This window comes from Otolemur garnettii, unplaced genomic scaffold (assembly GCF_000181295.1).
Source record: "Otolemur garnettii isolate 467f Iridium unplaced genomic scaffold, OtoGar3 scaffold00067, whole genome shotgun sequence".
Lineage (NCBI taxonomy): Eukaryota > Metazoa > Chordata > Mammalia > Primates > Galagidae > Otolemur > Otolemur garnettii.
This window is the reverse complement of record NW_003852462.1, coordinates 9566844-9592847: the sequence shown is the minus strand read 5'-3', so window position 1 is coordinate 9592847 and position 26004 is coordinate 9566844. Positions and strand designations below refer to the sequence as shown.

Here is a 26004-nt window from a genome sequence, read left to right as displayed (position 1 = left end):
AGAATGTTACTGCAAAGAAAAGTTGAACCCATATGAGTTTTAAATAACTTCCTCCAATAAAGAATATCAAAATGTAATTTGGGGAATAATTAAATACTAAAACAAATACAACTGCTATACACTGAAATTCAAAGTTAAAAAATTAAAACTGCCACGACTGTCCCCTAAGGCTTAAATACCCCTTTTGTCTTTAACTTACCTGTGCCACAAATTCCGGGTCTTTTTGAAATGAGTCCTATTTAGACTCAGTAGGTATCTAAAGAGAATTCCAGGTTACACAGCGGGCTCCTGTCTCAACCCTATATGGAAATATTCTTAGCTTACATATGATTCAGAACATAAAATCTGTCAGTAGCTTTCTGTCTACACTCCGGCTCTGGGTCCCCACTAACTCAGGTGGCATCTATTAAGGGATGTTCAGAAATTTGACGTCTTCGTTGACTTCCTGCTGTGGCTTATTAGCTGGACAGGAGAAGGCACTCTCAGGCGTTAATGGTCTCCCATAAAATGTTTATGTTGTCTGGAACATCCATCTGCACAGTGTATCACTTTTCATAAGATCTGAAGAAAAATCCGGCTGGCGTAAGGGAGAGCCTACTTCCCCCAACAGGTCGACACACTTACCCTAATACAGTATTTCCAAACCCCCTTTAATGGCTCACAACTGAATGTAATTTTTGCAACTGCAAGTCATTTAATGAAGAGTGATGATGGCTTTTTGAATTCTTCTTAACCCAGAAACCAAATAACACCTAAACACACTCTCCGGGTTCTAATTCCATACTTTCAAAATAACAGTATGAACAGAACTGTAAATATCCCGTTTTGTATACACATAAAGCGCTATTGGGTGGGGGGAGAGGCAAGCCCAGATCAACTTTCCTTTTGGGTTAATGCACATCTCCCCAGTATCCCCCGGCACCTTCTTTAGAATCATTTCCAAAACCGGAGGGTTTGATCACAAATGAGCTTGGTTTCTGTTGAAGGCAGACGCAGCTGATGAAGCAGATGGCTCTACAAAGCCACTGACCTGAACGGAGTGGTCTGTGATGGGGCAGAGGTTATTCTACAGCACAGAGTCAGCCGCGGAGCTGCTCCTGACTAACGAACAGTCTCGCTGCAGCCGAGGATCTCCTCACCCACAGAGCAACTGTCCTGTTTGCTCACTAACGCTGGAAAAGCCTTTCACAGGGAAAATACTGAGGCCTGTTTTCTACATTCAGAGAAATAAAATTCTAAAACTCAAACATAAAAATGATGAAAACGTGTAGGTTGAAGACACTTCAAATCCTAACTGGAGGCTTTAGAACGGGTTGCCCTTTGAACAAAATCACTTCCCCACACCTGGTTTACCTGTATGTAAATGACACAAACCTCATGGCGTTATTGTCAAGATTAAAGTTGTTAAAACGCTCAGCACGAAAGGCCCGGTCCAGTGGCTCACACCTGCAAGCCTAGCACTTTGGCAGGCCAAGGCAGGTGAATCCTTTGAGCTCAAGATTTCCAGACCAGCTTTAACAAGACACAGAAGCACACCTGTATCCTAGCACTCTGAGAGGCTGAGGCAGGTGGATTGCCTGAGCTCACAGGTTCGAGACCAGCCTGAGCAAGAACGAGACCTATCTCTAAAAATACCTGGGCATTGTGGCGGGCATCTGTAGTCCCAGCTACTCAAGAGGCTGAGGCAAGAGACTCACTTGAGCCCAAAAGTTTGAGGTTGCTGTGAGCTATGATGCCAGGGCACTCTACTGAGGGCAACAAAATGCAACTCGGTCTTAAAAAATAAGTAAATAAAAAATAAACATTAAAATAGAAAAACTAGCTGAGCATCTCGGTGGCTGCCTGTAGTCCCAGGTACTCGGGAAGCTGAGGCAGAAGGATCATTTGAGCCCAAGAGTTTGAGATTGCTGTGAACTATAATGGTGCCACAGCACGCTAGCCTGGGTGACAGAGACTCTTGTCTCAAAATAAATAAAATAAAATGGTCAACACAGTACCGAGCACCCAGCAAGCAATGGGAAGCTAAAACAACCTAAAGCTGATCAGGTCACTGCCACACAGGCAGGAGGGAGAAGGAAGGAACTGAGGTGACCCAGCCTAGAACAGGGACCTGGGGCCTCCACCAATCAACCAAGGGGCAGTTTCACAGCTTTACCTACATGGCGCCCACACAAGCTCCAAGTTCTGTTTCCATCAACACTGTTCTTCAGACTGGATGTTTGCGTTTTGTCTAGAACTCAATGGCCACGTGGATGTCATCATTCCCACCCATCTAGATCTTATTTCTGTTATTTTTTTATGCCACAGCACTGTATTTAAGGTCCTGCTTTTGAGGCAACTTTGTGGGAAAAGTCACGGCACCGGAAGGGAGGGGCCCAATAGGGCCCTGGAACAAGCATAAGCCAGAAAGCAAGGACCCAACAGGCCCGTGGCTCCTTCACCAGGTCCGTGGCTCCTTCACCCTTCGAGGCCTAGCACACCTTGTCTTTCCACTGAAAGCACGTGGCCTACTGCATCCCACAGCCCAGGACGGCTTCAGAATCCCTCTGTGCTCCCCACCTGCAGACCAACCCCACAGCCTTGGGAAGACTGGGCAAACGACACTGCCCACTCTGCAGGGCGATTAGGCAGAATACAGGTGGCGCTGAGGCTCAAAGGCAAACACACAGTCATCTAGCAGCTCTGCGCTACATGCATCTGTCATTTTTCTGGTATAAATTTAGCAGTTCTCAAGGGCACACTGAGTTAGTCTGGGAGCTTTAGCCAGGTCCCACCCCCACACAGCCTTACTGAAAAGCCTAGCTACGGACCCTTAAAACTCGTTTCGAGAAGCCCCCAGGTGCAGCTTAGGCAGCACTGTGCTGGAGGGCAGGGCTTGCGGCTGCTGCTCCTCTGAAGTGCAGAAGACAGGCTCCACCAGCCCCACTTGCGAGGCTCCCACACATCCCCAACAGTGCCTTACCAGAACCTTCCCTTGAAGGGCCAGACCCCACGAACAGCAGCACAGGGCTGGAAGTCAGAGGCCACAGGCCCTAGCAAAGCTGGCAGAAACTGACAAACCATTTTCTGTCTAGTCTATAAGCCTGGTAGTCTTTGGAGCATTTTACATGTGGCTTTGACATCCAAGTCAACCCTTTTCTCCTCTGTGTTCTAATCTGTCTTCTAATCTCACTTCAATCCAAAGTGAGTTTCAATATCAAAACAAAATCTACATGAATAAAATATCCAACGCATTAAATGAGCTGTAATCTTAGTGGGGTCACTAACATACCTCCAGGTCATCAGCACTCAGACGTTAGCCTCCTGACCGCCTAGGCCTTGAGTAACTGTGACAGAGCGAGGAGGTGTTGAACATGAAGTATCAAAAAGGGGGGAAAGCCACTGTGTGCACACAAGCTCCACAGAGGTGGGATTTCTGCCCATTTTGTCCACTTACGTCTCCTAAGCACCCAGGACACAGCTGAACATATACTAAGTACTCAATACATTGATTCTATAGAATAACTTGCTAGGAAGTGCTCGCAAGTTAAAAAATGGCCAGCCCAGGGGGTTTACGCAAAAATACCATGAGATGCTTCAAAATAGTAGCAGGGACAGAATGCTTTAGTTATTAGCTTTTGGTTTCTAAAAAATGTTTATACAGGGCGGCACCTGTGCCTCAGTGAGTAGGGAGCCGGCTCCATATACCAAGGGTGGCGGGTTCAAACCCGGCCCCGCCAAACTGCAACAAAAAATAGCTGGGCATTGTGGTGGACACCTGTAGTCCCAGATACTTGGGAGGCTGAGACAGGAGAATCGCCTAAGCCCAGGAGTTGGAGGTTGCTGTAAGCTGTGACTCTACAGCACTCTACCAAAGGCAATGAGACTCTGTCACTTTGAAAAAAAAAAAAAAAAACCCTTCCCCCTTATTTAAAAAAAATTTTTTTTTTTTTAAAAATGTTTATACAATTACAACCCAGGAATATGACAGGGGAGAAGGAGAGGAGAGGGAGGGGGAAGGATGATTGGTGGGACCACATCTACGGTCCATCTTACAAGGGTACATGTGAATCTTTCTAAATGCAGAATATAAATGTCTTAACACAATAACTAAGAAAATGCCATGAAGGCTACGTTAGCCAGTTTGGTGAAAATATTTCAAATTGTATCTCAAACCAGCACACTGTACCACCCCCCATGACTGCATTAATGTACAGAGCTATGATTTAATAAGAAAAAAATGTTTATAAGGAGTTACAAATAGACCAGGTAGGGCAGTGCCTGTGGCTCAAAGGAGTAAGGAACCGGCCCCATATGCCGGAGGTGGCGGGTTCAAACCCAGCCCTGGCCAAAAACTGAAAACAAACAAAAAAAAGTAGACGAGGTACGTGGGCAGCACCTGTGGCTCAAGAAGTAGGTCACCGGCCCCATATACCCATCCCCCGGGGATGGTGGGTTCAAGCCTGGCCCCAGCCAAAACTGCAAGCAAAAATAAAAAGTAGACCGCTCATGTCTGTAATCCTAGCATTATGGGAGGTCAACGCAGGTGGATAGCTTGAGTTCAAGACCAGCCAGAGCAAAAGCGAGACCTCCATCTCTACTAAAAATAGAAAAACTGAGGCAATAGAATCACTTAAGTCCAAGATTTAGAGGTTGCTGTGAGCTACAAGGCCACAGCACTCTACCCAGGGTGACAGCTTGAGACTCTGTCTCAAAAACAAAAAAGGAAAAGCAACCAAAATGGAGCAGCTCCTCTTTGGGTGAGATGGATGTCACATGGCTTCTTGGGGACACCACTACTCAGTAAACACTGTGCCTATCATGCCCCAGGTACTGCTGGAAGAGCTGGGACCCCGTAGAGAACAAGCCTTCGCCTACCCTTTCCAGTGGGAGGGTCTGACAGCATGCAGATCCAGCACAAAGACCTCCTTCTAGAAGGAGCACTCAAGAGACTGTCCAGTCCACACCATACTTTTATGGAGATTACGACCTCTTAGCTGAAAAACAAAGTCAGGCTAAACCAGTCAGGGCCATAGAGAGTACTGGTTACAGGTCTATTTCCTGCAGGCACAGGGGAATGGAAGAAGGGCCACAGGTGAGCTAGCATGAAACCCAGTTCTCCCCCCAGGTTGGGGCTCTTCTCTCTCCCAACACCCGGCTCCCCATGGGGCCATGCTGCATGTTCAGTACCCATTTTAGCAGCGTGTTTAAAACTACTAATATGGAAGGCCATTTCTGAACCCCCACCCCCTTCTCTTCTCCACCTCCCTGGGTCTTCCTAGGTAGGAATAGCATAGGCCAGAAATGTGCCTATCTAGCCAAGGGAAGCTGGTTTCCCCTTCACCTCCTTTCCCTAACAGGCAGTGACACAGTGTTAAAACAAGTGCTCTGATGTTGGATTGTATGAAAATGCTTACATCCAACCATTTTTAACCTTAGAAAACCCCAGAAGTTTCATATATAAACATAAATGTTACAACTTCTTTGTTTCACTCTTTGGAGATCCATAAAAATAAACATCAGTCCACAACGCAGAGTTAATTGTCAGCAATTACAGAAGATACTGAGCCCCATGGATGAAAGTCTTTATTTCACTCTTACCAAAAAGAAACTCACAAGTTATTTCTCAGCACCACTGTCTATATGTCTACCATCCAAACAGAACTGCAACTGCAACAGGCCAGGGTCAAATACAAAACACGTCTACTCAGAGGAGGGCAGGCTTTGTACAGCCCTCTAGGAACCTTCCTTTCCCCTTTAACTGCTCCCACTTACGTACAAAATGCAGTCCTTCCACAAGCGTTTACAAAGTTTTTTATTGGTTACAATTATGTAAAATGTGCCATTTGAATTCTCCCCTAGTTATTAAGTATTTGCAGCAACAGCATAAAAAATATTTTTTTATACATCAGACAAGCCCCAATGATTTCAATGCTAGAAGAGAAATAGTCAACCCCACTCTGAACTTGTCTGTCTATAATCAACCTCTTTCTCTCAAAGCTACATTGGTTAAAATCAATGGACAACCCCTTTTGTAAGTCAAACTGTAAATTTTAATGTTTCCATTAGAATAGTCTTTTATAGCACTCTCCAACAAGATGCAATAAAATAACTAACAGCAAACTTCATACAGGAACACGCTCCAGGATTAACAACTCAAAAAACGAAAAATGCAAATCACATATCATACAATTGAAGCGTCCAAAACAATTTAAATAATTTTAAATATTTTATTTTTAAACTGCTACAAATGCTTTATACAATTATTTCAACATAAAAGTCCCCATAACAGAAATGTAACAAAAGGGAATGATATTGAAAGGGTTAAAGTGGCATAAATTCACCAAACAAATATTAAACTACAAATTTTAAGAGGTAGATTACTTTTAAAGTTGAGAACAAAAACAGTATGAATAAAAACCTAGTCATGTTTTTACCAACTCAGTCATTAATTGGGGGGGAGAAAAATGCATGGAGAAATGATACTCTTACACTTAGGACATGGCCAATTTGTTGTCTTTAATCTCTATTAAAGACTCAAGTGTAAAACCGGGTATGTAAATTCATCTCTACGTCTGTGTAGACATAGATCTTACAGGCCTGGGATGCACCCTGTGCATGGACATATTGCTACATAGTCTTTGATAATATACAACAGTTATAAATTAGTGCCAGATAATAATCCGAGAGGATAATGTCCATTTGGATATACAAACATGACATTATAAGAGGCATTAAAAAAGTCCATATCCAATCTGGTTTCCTCTCCATTATGCTGGCAATCTGCTTGTGATTTAAAAACAAAAACAAAACAGGGCAAGAGATCAGCTAAATTGCCTCTCTCTGTCTATAATTCATTTAAAAGAAAAGCATCAAGAGCTGGTAAGTGAGCAAAATGTTTAAAATGAGTGCATCTGAATTTGTCATCCCTGAAATCTACAACGAACTACTGCTAAAACAGAGGACTTGCTTTGCAAGGTTAAGTTCAAATCATTCCTTTCTCTCCTATGTGCCAAAAACAAGGGCCACACTCAGATCTGAGTTACCAGTCCTGTGACGAGGAGCCAGTTCATCTGGCCCGTTTTACAGTGCCCTTTTCTTTGGATCTCAATCACCTGGGAGCCCAGCACACGTGTTGGGCACCACCGAAGCAGCAGATGCCTGACTCTAAGCCTGCCGCAATCAGCTGTGTGTTAGGACTTTTGGGTCAGCTCCACCTGGTCTTGCAAGCTTGACAGATTCCGTATCCTTTGCCGTAGTGCTTATCCTAAGTTGAGCATGCAATATCTTTTAGTCAATTAAGGTTTGTTTTGTTTGGGGGGCTTTTCTACAGGAAGTTCCTAGAAAATAAGAAAACTGAAGATAAATGACAACATAACATAACCTTGTATGAACTGACCATGTTAAAGAAAAAGGTGAGTGGACCATAAGACAAATGTTATTAAGACAGCAACACAGAAATGACTCAGCAGGTATCAGGAACTCAGATGTCCTACTCACAACACACACGGGAGGAACTACACGCAGGGCCATTTCCTAGTGGTGTGGCAGACACAGAGACATGGAAAATCAGCATTTTACTTTTTTAGTCAATTCATGGTAAATGGAAAACCTTGGAATTTCATTTTGCTTCTCTACCTTTAAATTTTCTTGAATGACTGCAATGGGAACTCAGGAAAAACAATTGCTCTAAAAGGAGCGTAAGGAATGTAAAATCCCTTGGATTGACAAGGGTGAAAGACAGCTAAGAGCTAAGTACCCATGTAGCTCTTTACATCATATTGAAGCATGTGAAAATGAACCCCCAGGAACCTATCTAAATTCAGCATGACAAAAAGCCACAGGTAGGTTCTGGCTGCTAAATGCGGAAAGGAGGGTGTCACTGCATTAAGAGCTACAAGGGGAGAATCCAAAGGATGAGTGACATGCCTGGTCTCCTTTGCTGCTTTGTCCTAAGAAGACAGTTTAGAGCATGTGTCTTTTTTTAATCCCTGACTGGCACCATGGCTTGTGCTCCAGGAAATTACCAACTAGCAAACCGAGGAGCCCTTGGTATAATATGGAAAAATCTGTCTACATCTACATGGCTGGTACAAGAGTACACCGAACTGTGGAATCCTAAACTAGACTTCAAATGTAAAACATTTGAGTGCTGGGGACTAGTTCTCAAGCACAGTTTGTCATGAAGAAGTACACAGGGAAACACGTGCTGGCCGTTCTGCAGTTAAGTCTCCACGTATGCGACAGGGTAAGGACAGCAAAATCCTGAATAGAGAGTGAAGACGAGTATTTCTGGACATACAATTGTGTCATGAATCGTCCCTAAAGAAAATTCAGAAGTAGAAATATACTAAAATGAAAATCCCGTTGTAGTTGGAACAACTTTCTATCAACGTAACACAAGAAGCATCAACTGAGGCTGAGGCCTACGCTGGGACAGTCCTGGGTGAGACATTAACACTAAGACCGTATTTCCCCAGGCCTGAGTTTAGAAATACCAGTTTTGTGTGAAATTCCCTAGGAGGAATTAAGAAGGCCAAAACACTTTGAGGAAATGCTTACTTTTACGTACAGAGAGTCAAAACATGATGTCTTATTGAGCATTCCCAAAAATAAGTCACAAGTTTTCAGTCACTTGACAAGTGGACACTGGGGGATACCCCAAGTCCTGCAGGTATGTCTATGGCACAGTTCCAGAGACTGACCCAAACAAGGGATGGCCACTCTGGGAACCTGCTGCTACCATCTACCGGTCAGGACACCACCACTGTTTACTTATCTGCTTCTCCCCTATTTCCTTTTGAGGCCACATTTCACTCTAGCAGTGTAACCTTCTTTTAATTATCAAACAAAATTATTGTTAACTAGAGCAAAATAGAGAGAAATTTTTAGGCACTTAAGTCCTTTGCAGCCTTAAGGCTACTTTAAAAGGCACTGGATAAGAAGCTCAACTTCCTACAGTTACAGTCACCTTTTCTTTAAAGAACTTAATTTCTTCTTATCAAAAATTTACTCTTGAACTGTATAAATGGGATCCATTAGAAATAAAAGATTCTGGCTCGGCACCCATAGCTCAGTGGTTATGGCGTTGGCCACATATACCCAAGTTGGCAGGTTCAAACCCAGCCTGGGCCAGCTAAACAACTACCCCACACACACACACAAAATAGCTGGGCATTGTGGAGGGCGCCTGTAGTCCCAGCTACTTGAGGCAAAAGAATCGCCTAAGCCCAAGAGCTAGAGGTTGCTGTGAGTTGTTGACGCCACAGCACTCTACCAAAGGCTGCATAGTGAGGCTCTGTCTCAAAAAAAAGAAAGAAAGAAAATAAAAGATGCTTTCAGATAATGTCAAAGACCACAAAGGACAGACATACTACATTCTAAAGCACCAACCGCCTGACAGGTGTATTCTAGTACAATCAATGGTCATACATTTTGGTTAAGTCTCAAGCAACTTGAAAAGGACTCAGTTCAATAACATCCTGTTTGACAAAGGACTAAAAGCAAATAATTACAGCTAAATTGCTAAAGGCAGGCAGTAGTGCCAGCCCATGAATAGGTGCTTATTTTCACGAGGGCTAACTCTGTAAAATCGCACCCATGCGAGTGCTCTGGCCAGAGACCACATGTTGATCAGAGCTATAGCAACTAAAGATTTGTTACATTTATGAAGTAGTTCTGTAAAAAATCTAATACTTTAATCCTACAGTAAATCACCCAATCGGCCATGGCTAATGATTCTTCTCTAAGTCTTTCTCTGGCCTCGATTTAAGGTACACCAGCAGCACAACTCCCCTCTCAGCAGTCACAGTGGTGATGCACATATGAGCACATGTGACCGCTCCCAACTAGCACTCCACAGTTATCTCTGGTTCCACGTGCTTAAAACAAACAACTCTGAGACACCAAAGTAGCTATGAAAGCCTACTCTAAAGAGTAGTATTTTGTAGAAATGCGATCTGAGGGCTGGGAATGGTGGCTCACTCGGGGAGTCCAGGCCAGTGAACTGCCTGAGCTCAAGAGTTAGAGACCAGCCTGAGCAAGAAGGAGATCCTCCATCTCTACTTAAAATAGAAAAAAATTAGTCAAGCATTGTAGTGCATGCCTATATTCCCAACTACTCAGGAGACTGAAGCAAGAGAAACCCCTGAGCTCAAGAGTCTGAGGTTGCTGTGGGCTATGGCAGCCCAGCACTCTACAGAGGATGACAAAGTGAGACTCCGTCTCAAAAGACCAAAAAAAAAAAAAAAGAAAGAGTGGGCTGCTATCTGAGGATGAATAACTTCACATGAGTGCCTGTAAGCATTATTCAGGAAACAGCAAGAATTCCAAGAATGTATATCAACTTAGAAAAAGAGACTTTGAAAGTTTGAGAAGTCGATATAACAGAGTTAACTACTGCCATCTCTTCTTACCAGTCATTAAGAACAGTTCCTAACATAGGGGGGACAGGCAATAAAGCGGGAAAGTCATCTCAAGTCTAGGAAGAATCTTTACATGACTCCTAGGGAACAAGGGTACTGACAAGGAGGGAGTCTTGCCCTGGGCACGGCTGGGGCTGAAGGACAGGACGCAGAGGGTACTGCCTTGCTGCAGGGGTCTACGCGCTCACTCCTGCCCTTCTTCCCCTTTGGAACCTGGCTTGTTTGCTATTCTATGACTGCAGGGGTGGGAGCCAACATAGGGATTCTTTAAAAAAAAAAATGTTTGATTTGACCAATGCAACAAGTTGTTAAAATTAAAACGCTGGTAATCAAAAAAAGCATGAATAACAAAAGCAGTCTCAGTCACTATACCTCTGCTGAAGTCACAAACATATTAAACAAGATTGCAATGCGGTCTAAGGACCTCAGAGATCCAGCTTAACCTCAGAAATTACCTACGTTCAGGAAAAAATACAAGTAACACTGAGGTATTAACTGTAGAAAGCTGAGAGAATTTCATCTACAACAGAGTTCTTTGGGGAGATTTTCCAGGGTTTTGAATTCAATCACACCTGGCCCTAAAATAGAAATGGTACCACTTTGTGAGTCCTGAGCCTGAAATAAAAACTTTATTTTTTTATACTGTAGCCAAAGCAGTGACCCCCTCATGCCTGCCACTTATGCAACAGCTATTTCCATTAAATGCTTCAATCAAAATTTTACAGGAAAGGAAAAGAAATCAAAAAAACAAAAGCACCCTTGGGCAAAGAAACTGCTGTCTTCCCGTCCCACCTCCCACAAGCTGGAGCTTACCTGAAGTCCTTGAGCTCCTGCTTGGTGCTGCCGTCCTCTCTCTTGTTCTCACTCAGGTCGGCAGCAGCTGCCAGCTGAAGGCTTCGGGTGACCGGCCCCCCACTCCGCTCTCTGGACTTGATATTGAACCGCTCCGCTCTCCTCTTACTCGCCAGAGCAGACTTGCTTTGTAAAACAGCTTTGCTTTTCTGTACCCGCATGTGGAGGCTCCGGGATGTTTTGCTGGAAACCTGAGCAGAATGATTCTTGGCCACAGCTTTGGGTTTTTTCCCCTCAATGTGAGTTATTTTGGCCATTCTTATCGGGCTGGAGTTCCTTAAAGAGGAGGAGCTTGGTTTTCTGGACTTAACCGAAGCTGCAAATTTGACATTCTGCTTGGACCTGAAGGACGAGGAGGGCAGTGGGACCTGGGCGGGGCCTGAGCTGCGGGCTCTGGTCTTGCCCAAAGGAGTCTGCGAGCTCTGCATTTTAATCTCTGCATCTGCTGTCCGCCTGCGGTGGTTGCTATTACTGTTTTTGTCACTGCTTGCAGGTGATGTGTGTCCACCTTTCTTGGATGAATGAGAAACTCTCTTTTTGGGAGGAGAAAGGGGCTTTTTGGGACAGCTGAAAGCCGCGTGCTTATTCAGACTCCCTATGTAAGTGAACTCTCGACTGCAGTAAGGGCAGATGTGAGAGGACGACTCAGACGTGTTTTTCAAGTCGGCCTTCTGCTTGGCAGATTTGTTTTTCTGAAGGATTGCTTTCTGCACAAGCTGATTTTTTTTCTTCAATGCATTTAGTTTGAGCTTATTTGATGACATTTTGCTGAGCTCAACACTAAAGTTCAGTCTTTTGGGTTGTCCCATTCGGCGGAAGGCATTTTTCCCAGAGTTATCTAAAACCACCACTCCGTTTCTGGGCTGCACAGTTTGTTTCAGCGGCACTGGATTTTTCTTGGGGGTGTACCTCTTTTTGTCACTCGCCGAAGCACAAGCCAGGATATGTTTGTGTAACTCAGGCATGTTGTCGACACCCTTTCCACATTTTGTGCAGCGGATGGCAGTAGTAAAAGTCTGTGGGATATTGTGTGTAGTGAAATTGGTGGCCGTCACCCCAATACCCATGGGGTTTCGATGATGGTACTGAAATGGAGGTGGCTTAAAGCTCGGGTAATGCTGATTGAGACCCAATCGAACATCTGGATCTTTCGTCTTTATACCAGAAGCCATTATTTTTATGGTTGTATAAAGCTCTTCAGAGGAATCATTTAATTCTTCCTCTTCTTTAGAGGTTTCTAATGGATCTTCTGGCAAACTCTGCATATGCTCTACTTGGGCCTTGCTGGGATCTGTGAAGTTCTGGGGCCTCAGAGTCCCGCTTTCGAACTCATGATGTGTGCATACCTTATCTGGGTGGAGATCTCGCTGGTGCTGTTGCAAATTGCACAAAAAAGCAAATTCTTTCTTACAAACGGAACACACAAAGATATTTCCAACTCCATGAAGCAAAAAGCGATGCTCTGACAAATCAGTTTTATCCTTAAAAAGCTGTACACAGAATTCACATTTGAAGGGCCATTCTTCAGCATGAATAGATAAATGTTTGGTTAGATCTTTAATGGAAAGAAAAGGTGATTCACAGACATTGCAAACAAAGTTTTTGCTGAATGTTTCCTGAACAATATCCTGTTCAACAGCAGGCTGGGGCTCTTCCCTGGGTTTTGGATCTTCACTCTCTAATTCCTCTGGTTTGAAAGATATCACGGGGAGAGAAGACTCCAGATTATCACCAGAAGAAACAACGGATGATACTGCAGAAAGAGGAGGTGGGGAAGGGGAAGAGGAGGAGGAGGAGGAAGAGGAGAATGAAGAGGAGGAGGAGGAAGAGGAGGAGGAGGAGGAGGAAGAAAGTGTTGGAGGCCCAGGTGAAGCAGCAGATATAAGAGGCTCCACAGGGATGGGCGAAGGAGAGGGGGACACTGTAGGGGACAGAATCGGGAGTGGGGACTGGGTGGTAGCAGTTGAGAATGGAGAGGGACATGGATGAGGTGGTGTACCAGAAGAGGGGGCTGGAAGAGGTACAGTGGGAAGGAGGGGAGGTGGTGGAGTGGCAACAGTTAATACCGGAGGACAGGGTGGAGGGGAGGAGGGATCGGTGGGGACCAAGAGAGGAGGTAGATGACTGGAAGAAAGAGCAGGTGTCTGCTGAGCGGGTGATGAAGGACAAACACCAGGTGGAGACTCAGCTGTAGGGGCAGGCAAACCAGAGTCAGAACCAAGGTCAGGATCTGGCTGGGCTTCTAGGGACTTGCAAGGACTTGGGCTCCTGGCCACATCTGTGGTGTTTTCTACAGGTAAATCAACGCCATTATATTCATTAAGAAGAACCTTTTGTAGCATGCAGGTGGTTGGTTTCTTTTTCTTGACAGCACTGCAGGTTGGCTGTAGTGAATGATTTTCTTTGAATTCCCTGCCTTCCAAGTCACTACAAGGCTTTTTATGCACACTGAGATCCAAAACAGACTCCCACTGGACCAGAGTCTTGCCTGTACCCTCACCCTTCTGTTTGACACCGCTGGATAAATCCAGTGGCTGCTGGTTGCACACACTGCTGAAAGTAGCACCGGCCGGCCACTCTTTAGATATTTTATATTCATCAAAGCACGGAGGGCTTCCAGTTTCTCTGTCATCTCTCCCAGACAAACTCCAGGCTGGCGAGTCACTATGACTTTCTAATTTGGGTTTCTTGGAAGTCAGAACTGCATCAGTCCACGCTGTTTTCCCGTCACCTGACTTTCCAAAGTCTCGAAGGGCAGGGCTGTGCTGTGGAGAACTGGGGGGAGAAGTGGTCCGCCTCTTAAAGCGACTTGAGGTCACAGGTAACATCGATGCAGGAGCAGACACACAAATGGGCCCTAATTTAGGTATTTCAGTTGTTGAAATCCCTGGAGGAGGAGTTAGTTTATCCTGGGTTTGAAGAAGTTGTTTGAGCTTTGATGACAAATAAACAGTTTTCTCTTTATGGAAAGATACTGTCTCTGTTGTTGATATGCTAAGAGGCAGACTTAAGGAACATGAGGGAGCCATGGGGTCAGAATCTGTTTCAGCTTTAATTTTGGGTAGCACAGGTGGACTAGTCGTTCGCCGTTTCTTGGAGTCACTATTTGTGTTGCTGGGAGGCTCTTTAGGAAGATCATCTGTTATCGGGACCTGTGTGGTCTTTACATTTTGAGTAATTTCCACCGTAACTGGAGCGAGCAGACAATTTATACCATACAAATCTGCTGAATTAGATTCCATCTCAATCACGTCACAGTTGCTAGTGCTGTTGTTAGTTTGAATTTTACCATCAATATAGTAATTTAAGTTTTCGGAGATATTGCTAGAAATATCCATGATGTACACGTCATCTGCTTCCCCCTCCTCCTCTGGCTCTGTGCTGGGGACATAGACATTCTGGGCTGGCTGGGCCTGCTCCACCGGAGGCTGCAGCTCTTCGAGGCCTCCTTTTCGCCGCACACCTTTGGGAATCAGATGGCGCTCGTGAACTCTGCGCTGATGCCGTCGCATGTTAGTGTGAGTCCCAAAAACCTTTTTGCAGTATTTGCATGGATGAAGTTCTTTAACGTCCCCGTTCTCTTCCACAATAGAATTTATTGTTTCTTGGGAAGCCTTCTCTGAACTCATTATCAGACAGTCTTGCCCAAGATTGGGAGGATTCGATTCATCTTTCAGAGTAATATTTTCTCCAGGAACTTTGCCATCAGCTAGGTCCTCTGACGGCTGTAGTGTTAGGCTGGGTTTTCGCTTCAACCCTGCTTCATGGCGCCGCTCGTGCCGCCTCCTGTTAATCTGTGTGCCGAAAGCTTTCCCACAGTACTTGCATTTGAAAGCATGATTGACTGTGGACATGTGGATATGCATGTGCCGCTCCAGCCCCTGCTTGGTTGTAAACTTCCTTTCACAATGCTGACATGGAAACATAAACGTTTCAAATACATCACCATTGGCCTCTTCTTTAGTTTGGGGAATTTTGATAACAGGTGTCACCTCCGCAGAGTCTTCGAGAACCTCTTTTGAAATATTTTTTGGTTCTTCTAATAAATCTTCTGGCTTCTCATCACACAGTATTTCTGGCTCTTTCACAGAACTTTCATTTGGCATGTCAGTTTCTTCCTCTGCCTCTTCTTCGGATTCATCATCATCATCTTCCTCCTCCTCCTCCTCCCCCTCCTCCTCTTCCTCCAAATCATTCACCTCACAATCTGTTGCTTCTAACATCTCGTCTGGTCCTGGTTGCAGCTCACAGACAGGCGGAGGGACGACCAGCTCTGGAAGCACATCCGGACTAACCCCCTCCTGAAGAATGGCCGGCTGCTCCGGTGCTGAAGCTGAAGGTTTCTCCTCCTCTTCTTTAGGACCTAGAAAGCACACGGAATCAGAAACGTGGAAGTGAGGCACGAAAAACCAGCCACCCTGCGGTCAACTCGTAAGGTTCAAGTTGTCTCTCTCACACCTAAAATGTACAAGGGAGATTACAATTAACAAAGAATTACTTCTACTTTAAATACTCCACAGAGTCGTACTGGCTATGAATCCACCGAGTTCCTCCATTCATTCACCTGGAATTTGTGGTGAACCTACTGTGTGCCAGGCAACATGCTGGGCAGTGAGGACACACACACACACAAGAACACAACAGACGAGGATGCCCAGGTGGGGCTGGGAGGTCTTCCTGTGTTCAGTCACACATGTACACAGTTCAGAGCAAGTGTAGTATTTAAACTGTGTTCAAGTAGCTGATAGGAAATTAAGGAGAGTGAATTCCAGTTTTTCATTATTCCACACCGAAACATGTTAATTGCTAAACATGTCACCAGGTTAGAACCTTAGGAATCTCTCAAGTACATGATCCTCTTCCTTTCTCCTGACCTAAACTGTATGTTTATAAGCCAGAACATTTCCAGAATCATGTAAAGAGGTTGTTTTTTTTTGTTTGTTTTTGTTTTTGAGACAGAGTCTTAGTATGTTGCCCTTGGTAGAGTGCCTTCATAGCTCACAGCAACCTCAAACTTTTGGGCTTACATGATTCTCTTGCCTCAGCCTCCCAATAGCTGGGACTACAGGCACCTGCCACAACGCCCGGCTATTTTGTTGTTGTTGTTGTTGCAGTTGTCACTGTTGTTTAAGTGGCCTGGGCCAGGCTCAAACCCGCCAGCCTCGATGTATGTGGCAGGCACCCTACACACTGAGCAACAGGTGCTGCCCTAATCAGGCTTTTTTTTTTTTTTTTTTTTTTGAGACAGAGCCTCAAGCTGTCCCCCTGGGTAGAGTGCCGTGGCATTACAGCTTACAGCAACCTCCAACTCCTGGGCTCAAGCGAGTCTCCTGCCTCCACCTCCCAAGTAGCTGGGACCACAGGCGCCCGCCACAACGCCCGGCTATTTTTTGGTTGCAACCATTATTGTTGTTTGGCGGGCCCGGACTAGATTTGAACCCACCAAGTGGCTGGCGCCTTAGCCACTTGAGCCACAGGCGCTGAGTCTAATCAGGCATTTTTTAAGTCAAAGAAACTTTAGAGACCTTCTTTTCTAAGCCTTACCAAGTGACTAAGAACTCACTGAAGGGAACAGAACAGTCACTTTTGAGTTTCTCTGGCCAGCCCATCTGAGGGAGATGGTAGAAAGAGCTCAGGAAAGGACTCACTGGCAAGGTAACAGTGGAGCAGGGACCTAAAGAAAATAAACCATGAGAATATCTGGGGGAGGGAAGCCCTTTGGACAGAGGAACCCACAACCCACAAATGTCTAAGCACTGAGTGAAGAACATGCCAGGTGTGTTGCCAGAGCAGCAGGGAAGTCAGTAAGGTGAGGGGCTGGAGGGCGGGGTGAGAAGAGAAAGGAGAAGGGTGGGCGATGAGACCAAGAGGTCACCAGAGACCTTACAGAAGACCTTGCAGGCTGTCGGCTTTAACTCTGAGCAAAACAGGGGGTTAGCAGGCAGGGAAATGTGGTATGATCTGATGTAAATACAAGAGAATCACTCTGGCTGCTATAAGACAACCTGAGAGGGATGGGGGTGGAAGCAGATGGACAAGAGAGGGGCCGCTGCATCCTCCAGACGGTAACAGAGAAGTGGCCACAGGACTGGAGGAGGACACATTCTGGAGATGACAATGACAAAATATGCTGTGATGAGAGAGAGACAAAGAGTCTCTTTGAGCGTGAGCACCAAGGAGGAGTCCTCAGAACTGCGGTGATCCTGTTCGTGTGTGTGCTGGGAGAGATGAAGAGTTTACTCTGGACATGCTGATGGCGAATGCACCCACTGCAGTCGTCCCAGTGCTGATACTGAGCAGCTAGATTCAAATGAAGCTCAAGTTCAACAAAGAGGCTGAGCCTAGAAATGTCCGAATCTTCAGGCTAAAGAAGGTATTTAGAACACTGGACTGGACAAGGTCACTTGGAAAATGAATGTAGATGGACAGGGACAATGGGACTGTGTCCCACATGACTCTAGTACTGAGAGGTGCAGGGAATGACCAAGGAGGCAACTGAAGAACCAAGAGTAATGTGGCCCAGAGGCTAAGTAAAGAAATTACTTCAAGGAGGGAACGAGTCAGTGTGTCCAGAATTACTGACGGGCCTGGTAAGACAGAGCTAAGAATGGAACATTCCACTTACACAATGAAGGTCTGGTGATTGTGACAAAAGTAGTGAAGCATTTGAGACAAATGCCAAACAGTTCAACTGTCAGCAACTCCTTCGTGACTTGCTGTCGAGGAGAAGAGGGAAATGGGGTAGGAGTCATAAGGACACGCAGGGATAACGGCGGGCTCCTGAAGACAGGAGCTGAAGCCGCAGGGTTGATGCTGACGGGACGGGCCGTGCCCCTGCTTTCCCTGCCCCACCTGCTGTGCTGTCCAGTTAAGACCCTTAACCGCAGACACCTGAAGAATTAAGAAAGGACATGGAGAGCAGGCAGAGCTATGCTGGTGTCTTCAGGATATGTTAACTGGCTGCTCTCCAATCACTTGGAACACATTTACTGAGCACCCACTGTATGCCAATACTAGGTAAACAAGCTTTACCCATATAGAGCTTCATGTCAACAGAGGCCGCTCCCAAGCAAGCAGGCACAGAAGCACAAGCAGGAGCCTCAGTGTGGACTTGGCTACTCAGGCCTAGAGAAAGTACTAAATAAGCAGACTGAACCTGAAGGATCTAGGAACTGAGCACAGGAGAGGAACAGCAAGCAGGAAGAATCAAAGCACAGAACACCACGAATTAGCGTGAACTTATCTTGGGGTAATAGGGATCCACCACAGTATTTTAGAACGGGAGAGTCCCATTTGGGAGATTCAGCAACAAGATGAGTTAAGGGACCAGGAAAAGGAAGGGCATTACTACAGGCCAAGGAAGAAGACTGAGAAAGTGATAATGGAACAGACGTGATGGCCACTCTGCTAACGAGAAAATGGAAAGAAGCCATCAAGGCCAAAAAAGTGGCCGGACTCTCATAATACAAGAGCCCTGTTGCCAGATACGGGGACTGCTTAGATCCAGTGGAAAAGAGGAGGTCAATACAAGTAATGTTCTAGCACCAGTTTAAATACACAGTCCGAGCCCTCTTGCTGTTTCCCAGGAATATAAGCCTTACTTTTTCCCATCTGCTACTACATTTACTGGCAATGAGAGGTTTCTACTTCTAAATAGAAACCAGCCTCCTTTGCCCCTTGACAAATTTTATAAATTCCATGAGGTTTCCACAAACAGAGAAACCAGTCATTCAATGGTGGTAATATATTTTAAATTAGGAGCTCTCTTTTTAAATACATTTCCAAAAAGACCCCGAATGTTGCCAACAAAGTTAAAATGAGACAACAGAAAATGTCTAAGGCTCAGAAATTTATTTATAAAGTTTGTGTTTAATTACAATTCGTGGCTTCATTTGATAGGGGTAAAAATGTCTTTCCCTGTGATTGGTGAACAATCCCAGATTTTTAAATCTCCCAAGTAATCCGAACCCAAACATGCACAGCTCCATTAACTAGTTGAAAGGCCCATGCCAAAGTGTGTCTACACACTTGACATCATCTGCCAAGCCTTCTATATAAAGCGAGGTTTGGGGTACACAAAGAGGTACAATGAGGACCGCAGGAGCCTACAGATACATGGCACAGACCCAGCGTCACTTGACCGGCCATACCACAAACTGTGGGGTAAACAGCAAGTATCTTTTTTTTTTCCCCATGGGACCTGATGTTGTATGAAGGAAACAAATATTGCCTGGAATTACTGAAGAGGAGGAGGAGATCTCTGGATTTGTTTTTTAATTTTGCTATTACAGGCAGCACTTAGTTTTATAAGGCTCTGGGAAACAAACTGATCTACTCTCACTTCATAAAGCAGCATAAAAAATTACCATCCTTTATGAATGCTATTGTCATAAATAGTACTAATTTAAAAGTTGCAAATGGCATAAAAAATATTTTGGGCTTTTTCCTCTACAAATGTTTCTTGAAGGAGTTACAGCCTGTACTATGAAATGTGCCTATTTGGTTCACTATAAGCAACTCTTGAGCAAGCCCCAGTTTCTATAAAAACGTGCTCATCACAAATTAAGACACAGCTCCCTCAGCTTTCTATCAGTAATCTCTATATGGCGGCCTGCTGCAACGACCACGGGGTGGGATATCTTTCTGATTTAACTTTCAATTCATGTCTCTCTGTGAATTCTTGTATCACGGAAGGCCTAGATTGTTAATCCTCATAGGAACTATGAAGAGGAAAATTTTGTACGGTAAAACACAAAGAGAAAATAAGAATTTAAATTCTAACAAAAATACTTTTCATTCTGTTATAAAATCTGAGGTCTTTAATATTTTTAAATGTTTAATCGAATTGTAAAACACATATTATAGCATACAAATCAAAGCATAAAGCAAGATAAAATTTTTACTAAGAAATACACCCATGTGACCACCCCACAAATCAGTAATGGGTGGACACCAATAGGATCCCAGAAGCCTCTTCACAGCCTCGCCATTCTGACTTCTATCACCGTTAACTCTGTTTTGATGGTTTTGAACTTGGGTTTTTGCTGTTTAACCCCTTTACGGTTCCTGAGGGTGATTCTCAGAAGGGCAATACAAAGAGACACAAGGTTGTATGAACTAGCACATACATCCCCAGATCAGACCAGTGCAGCACCACGAGCTTACCTTCCACAGAATCTCTCATATTTGCAGAGGTGGAATCTGGCTCACTTGTCTTTAGCTGTAAGTCTTGGGTTTTGTTTCCTTTATTTTTATTTTCCTGGGATTTTTTCTTCCCTGAAACACAATATTTATTCATTCACTTGTTATTCTAAATTCTTGAAGATGATAATTATTAACTCAATCACAGCAAACTGTACATTCTAGGTGGTTATCATTTTTGATTCCTGAAGGAAAAAACAGATGAATATAGATACTTTTAAGTCATGTCAGAGAAAAACAGAGAAACCCATAAATCCTGTATTTCTGAGAATCTTAGTTCCCTCGATAGCTATAACAGCAATCAAATTAACAGATAATTCATTCTCAAAAAGTTAATAGGGATGTCAATGTAAAATCAGTGATTTTACTTTGGGGACTGGCAGAAGTCTGCTTATCTGTAAGAAGCCCATTAGAGAAAAACAATATAGTGTAACTTAGGGCCCCTTTTACTTTAGATATGATTAGCCATAATGTCACAAGTAAAAGAGAAGCACAGATTCACTGGATTACAAGGGATACATATTCACAATGACTCAAATATCAAATGCAGAGTAATTATAAAAAATTCACTGTCCACCAGCACAGCACTTGGCGGGTCCTCAGGGATTCTACTCTTAGGTCGAGCATGGTATAGACAATTCAGGAAACATTAACTGCATTCCACATGACACTGATACAGGACAAGTGGTATCCCAGCCAGCTGGTGGAGCTGGGGTCACGGACCGGCTGCCTGGGCAATGTTGGTGAGGTGGCAGCAAGCAGCAGAACCAGCAGGCTGGAGGGTGGGCAGGGGGTCCCCATTTCCTAGGCCTGGGAATAAAAGGGATTGTAGCCTTACATTTGCAACCCAGACATGTTGTTCCAGATCTGCCCCAGACACGCTAAATGTAACTATATAGCCCCACTAAATGTAACTACTGAGGGCCAGACATGTCCCAGACACGATAAATGTAACTACCTAGCCCCGCTAAATGTAACTACCGAGGGCCAGACATGTCCCAGACACAATGTCCCAGATACCCTAATCAGGGGTCCTCAAACTTTTTTAAACAGGGGCCAGTTCGCTGTCCCTCAGACCGTTGGAGGGCCAGACCGCAGGCCCCAGGATGAGTTAGCTGCTAAGCAGGACAGGCAGCAGCGGCAAAAACACCCGGTGGGCTGCATGTGGCCTGCGGGCTGTAGTTTGAGGAGGCCTGCACTAAATGTAACTACCAAGGGCCAGACATGTCCCAGACACGCTAAATGTAACTACCTAGCCCCCAAAATGTACCTACCAAGGGCCCCACACCTACTATATAGACCCCTAGATAAAGAGCCTACAGACAGACAGAGAGAGAAGAGCGCACTTCTCTCTCCCCAGGAGCTCTGGCACTTCTGTATTCTTTCTGTAAATAAATCCTGTCTTACCACCAATCTGTGGTCCGCGGATTCATTCATCGAATCACGGAGACCAAGAACCTTCTGAAGAGCAAAATTCTGGTATCAATACGATATTTTAGAAGATGAGATTTTTGATAGATAAGCTGGAAAAATGAACTTAAATCATGAAGCTATTCAAAGTACTAACTGAGGTTCAAAAGCTTAGTTCCTGTAGGATTTCACAAAAATTTCTGGCCCTTTTCCATTTTTTCTAATTTCTAGATTTCCTTTTCCTAGGAGGTGGTGTTTCTCAGTCTTCGGGTCCTGACAGGTTCCTATTTCTCCTACCTGAACACTTTCTGCACTGCTCTCCCCAAACCAGGGCTCAAGCAGCTTCCAGACTGACAAGCACCTGCAACAGTGAAACGACAAACTGGAAACCACTGACAGCTTCTGAACACACAAAATCCCAACAGAGGAGCAGTCAGCTCAAATGCAGACAACAGATAAAGATGAAGTCAGAGGCAAAACAGCATCAGAGAAAAGATCGTCCCTTAAAAGCAGAAACATCAATTACAATATAAACATTCATCCTAAAAACCATCACCAGATTTTGATAAAAAATTTAAGAGCTGCAACAAAAAAATAAAGAATACTTAGTAATCAATCATTTTGTTTTAAAAGGTCAATTCTAAAATAATATTTTGATTTTTTTTTTTTTTTTAGGAGACAGGAGTCTCAGTTTGTCGCCCTCAGTAGACTGCCATGGCATCACAGCTCACTGCAACTTCCAGCTCTCGGGCTTAGGTGATTGCCTCAGCCTCCCAAGTAGCGGGAACTACAGGTGCCTGCCACAACACCCGGCTATTCTTTTGTTGCAGTTCGGCTGGGGCACCCTTGGTATATGGGGCCAGTGCCTTACTCACTGAGCCACAAGTGCTGCCCTAAAATAATATTTTAAACATATAATTCTTCAGCCTGTAAGAAAACAGGAGATATTTTTGCAACTACATAAATAAGAGTTCATCCAAGTAAACTCCTGCTAACATGTATATCTGTTCGTTTCCAAAGGCAGGCTGGAACTCAGGACACAAGCATGCACGTACACTCACTGGCACCACAGAAGCTGAAGGTCTGTGTGGAGCCCACTGATTTGTGTGTGTCCCCAGGTGAACAATTACAAACCACTCTAAAAGGACACAAACATGTAAGCATCTTTCCACATGAGTAACCGCCACTTAGGCGTCCTTCTCCTTCCTCAACTTGATGACTAAACCTCTTCAAGGATCCAGTTTTGTTTAAAGCAACCCCTTTATAACAATGAAAATACATCGCAGGGCTTAGGTTCTACCTCCTTTCAGCCATTATTCTTGTGCCCTGTCTGACACAGGGCTTTCCCGTGTGTGTTATTCTTGGCCCTTATCAGATTACTGATACAAACAAAATGCTCATCTGGGCATCTGCCTACATAACATAGCACAACTGTAGCCAATGACGCAGATGATGGCTGAGGAAATCCAAAGCTTCTTTTATTTATTACCATGACGTTTGATTTAAAACTTATATTCAGGAACCTGTAACCCTAGAACTTTGAAAAGTTCTGATGTCAGGAATTCTAGACCAGCCTGAGCAAGAGAAAGACCCCATCTCCGCAAAAACCAGAAAAATCAGCTGAGCACACTTGCACATACCTGTAGTCCCGGCTACTCAGAAGGCAGACTGCTTGAACCCAGGAGACTGAGGTTGCAGTGAGCTATGATGACCCTATTACACTCTACCCCAAGTAAGAGAGGGAGGCCTTGTCACAAAAAAAAAACTATATTCAGGAAAGTTTTTTCCTGAATCAAAGCCATAAAATTTTTATAAGACATCCACACCACCTCATATATCCAAACATACCACGCAAGGAATATGACCTTTCCTTACTGACCACTTACTTTCTAGTTTGTAAAATAAATTTAAATGGTCCAGTATAGTCAAAACCTTGCCTCCTTGCATAAACCTCACATTTTATTTTAAAAAGTCACATTACAAAATTTAATAGAAAATGTCAAGTGAGCATGGTGACTCATGCCTATAGTCTCAGGACTTTGGGAAACCAACATGGGAGGACTGCTTGAGGCCAGGAGTTCAACACCAGCCTGAACAACATGGCAAAACCACACCTTGACAAAGAAATAGAAAAATTAGCCAGGTGTGTGGTGCATACCTGTAGTCATAGCTACTTGGCAGGCCAGGGCCACAGAGGGACTAATCAATCTATAATAGAGCAGAAATCAGAACGCAGAGGTCCTGCTCACATGTCCAGATGCTTAGTGCCACTCACAACCACCAACGAGCGCAACAAAAGTGGTGGAAGTAGCTACATTTCCTTAATCGATGCCATTTTTTCCTGATACTTATGTCCTATCCGTCATCAAATTAAAGATAAAACAAGCTTTAAAAAAGACTTTTACATAGGGGAGAAGGGACTTTGTGGGGGTCTATCTGGGAGGCAACAGGAGAGTGAAGCGGGAGCCACTGGGAGCCTGGTAAGCACACAAGTGCACTTACCATCAGGTTCCTGAGGGTCCTACATGGCGCTACTGCCAGCTGGCTGCTCCACTTGGTCTAGACAAGAAAGACAGGAATGAAACGCGAGGCAAGCGAAATGCAAAGGATGACAAAGAACAGCACAAGGAAAAGAAATGTACACATCACGAAGAGAAATGAACGCAACAGAGGAAAAAGTTACCTACTATGTCAAGGTGCTCACATATTTAAAAAATGATTAATTCTTAACTGTGTACTTAGTTGCTCAGAGTAAGGCCAATGTGGTATACAGTCACTCTCAGGCTGTGCCACGCCCTAAGGCCACCACGGACCATTCTGCTAGAAAACCCGAAGCCCAACGCGTGCTTCTCATTGTACACGGGAGGCACTGGAGGACCAGAGACGTGGAGTAACTCAAAGATGACAAACACTAAAAATGCTTTCTCTCAGTTATTTCTTAAAAGTTGTATAAAGACTTGTACTACATTTACAGTAAAGGAGCAACAATCAAATTGCATTTCTCCAATTTTTATCTTCTTCGAGAACAACAGCAGAGAATCCCATCTGAGCAAGTGATTCATCACTGTGTACCATCAATAAAATGGGATTTTCTAGTGAAATAGCTACCATAGACACTCAACAGCCACAATGAACACTTTTTAAGACAACGTATAGCATTATAATACTGGTGCGTGGGATGCCAGTTGCAAAATCAAAACTGCCTAAAGCATTCCGTGAATAATTTAACCTAGGTCTAGACTCTGCTTGACTATCCAAATAAACTGGACAAACACTAGGAAATTCGAGAGAATACCATTTCACTTAAAAATGTTCAGGCAGCAGAGAGAATGTAAAATTCTAGAAGGCTTGCTCAAGTAACATTAAAAATTTGTCACCACAGAGAAGGCTCATGCATTTGGCAATTTAAAGAATTAAATTTAGAACTACATGTAAGTCTACATGTGCTGCCTCCTCCTCACTGGGGAGCCATCCAACTCAGAAGTACAGTCAGAATGAGACAGGAGGGAGACCGAGGGAGGGAGGGTTGGGGTGCTCCCAAATTTAATGGGCACAATGTACAGGTATAAAGTACGCTTTTTGGGTGCAGGACACAACTACAAAAGGGACTGCACCAAACATTCAAATATTCTGACCTGTAGTACCTTCACGTTAACCTGAAATCAACGCCCACTCATCAGAGGGCAATTTGTGCCTGCTGCCTCCGGCTCACCAGCCCTCCATACCTGCCCCAGAACTGCCATACTCTCCACTCCAATGGAACTGACTTTCCCCATGGTTATCACTGACCTCACATTTACAAAGTCCAATGTTTCTTCAGGGTTTATCTATCCCAAGTTTCTCCTTCCCATTTGACAACTTGGTGTTACTTTCATTCTTAGAATTCCTCTCCCCACCTTATGACATTAGAATCTACGATCTCCCCCTTCTGCCGTCTTCCTCTTCTTTCTTTCCCTAAATGAAAAAGAAATCTGAAGACTGGAGCCATGTTTTCACATTAGGTTAAAGAAAGGCTTGAACAAGAGTACGCAGCTAAGCTGAGGGCACAGAACTTAGGGAACAGACCAGACACGAACTAATATGAACCAACTACCAGGGCCATCTGACCTTTTGTTTTCCTGTCTTGGGCCACACATTA

General features: G+C 44.3%; 1 protein-coding gene across 2 annotated transcripts in view; it reads right to left on the bottom strand.

Moving 5' to 3' along the window:
- Window positions 1-5780: 5780 nt before the first annotated feature.
- Window positions 5781-26004, bottom strand: part of PRDM2 (PR/SET domain 2) — a 79680-nt gene continuing 59456 nt past the window's right edge. The window contains exons 6-8 of one of the 2 annotated variants that reach the window (XM_023515132.1): window positions 20421-20531; window positions 11217-15618; window positions 5781-7319 (exon numbers count right to left, since the gene is read on the bottom strand). In XM_023515132.1, the coding sequence (XP_023370900.1) occupies window positions 7307-7319; window positions 11217-15618; window positions 20421-20531 (4526 nt within the window). In that variant the 3' untranslated portion in view covers window positions 5781-7306. The other variant, XM_023515133.1, reaches the window with a different exon arrangement.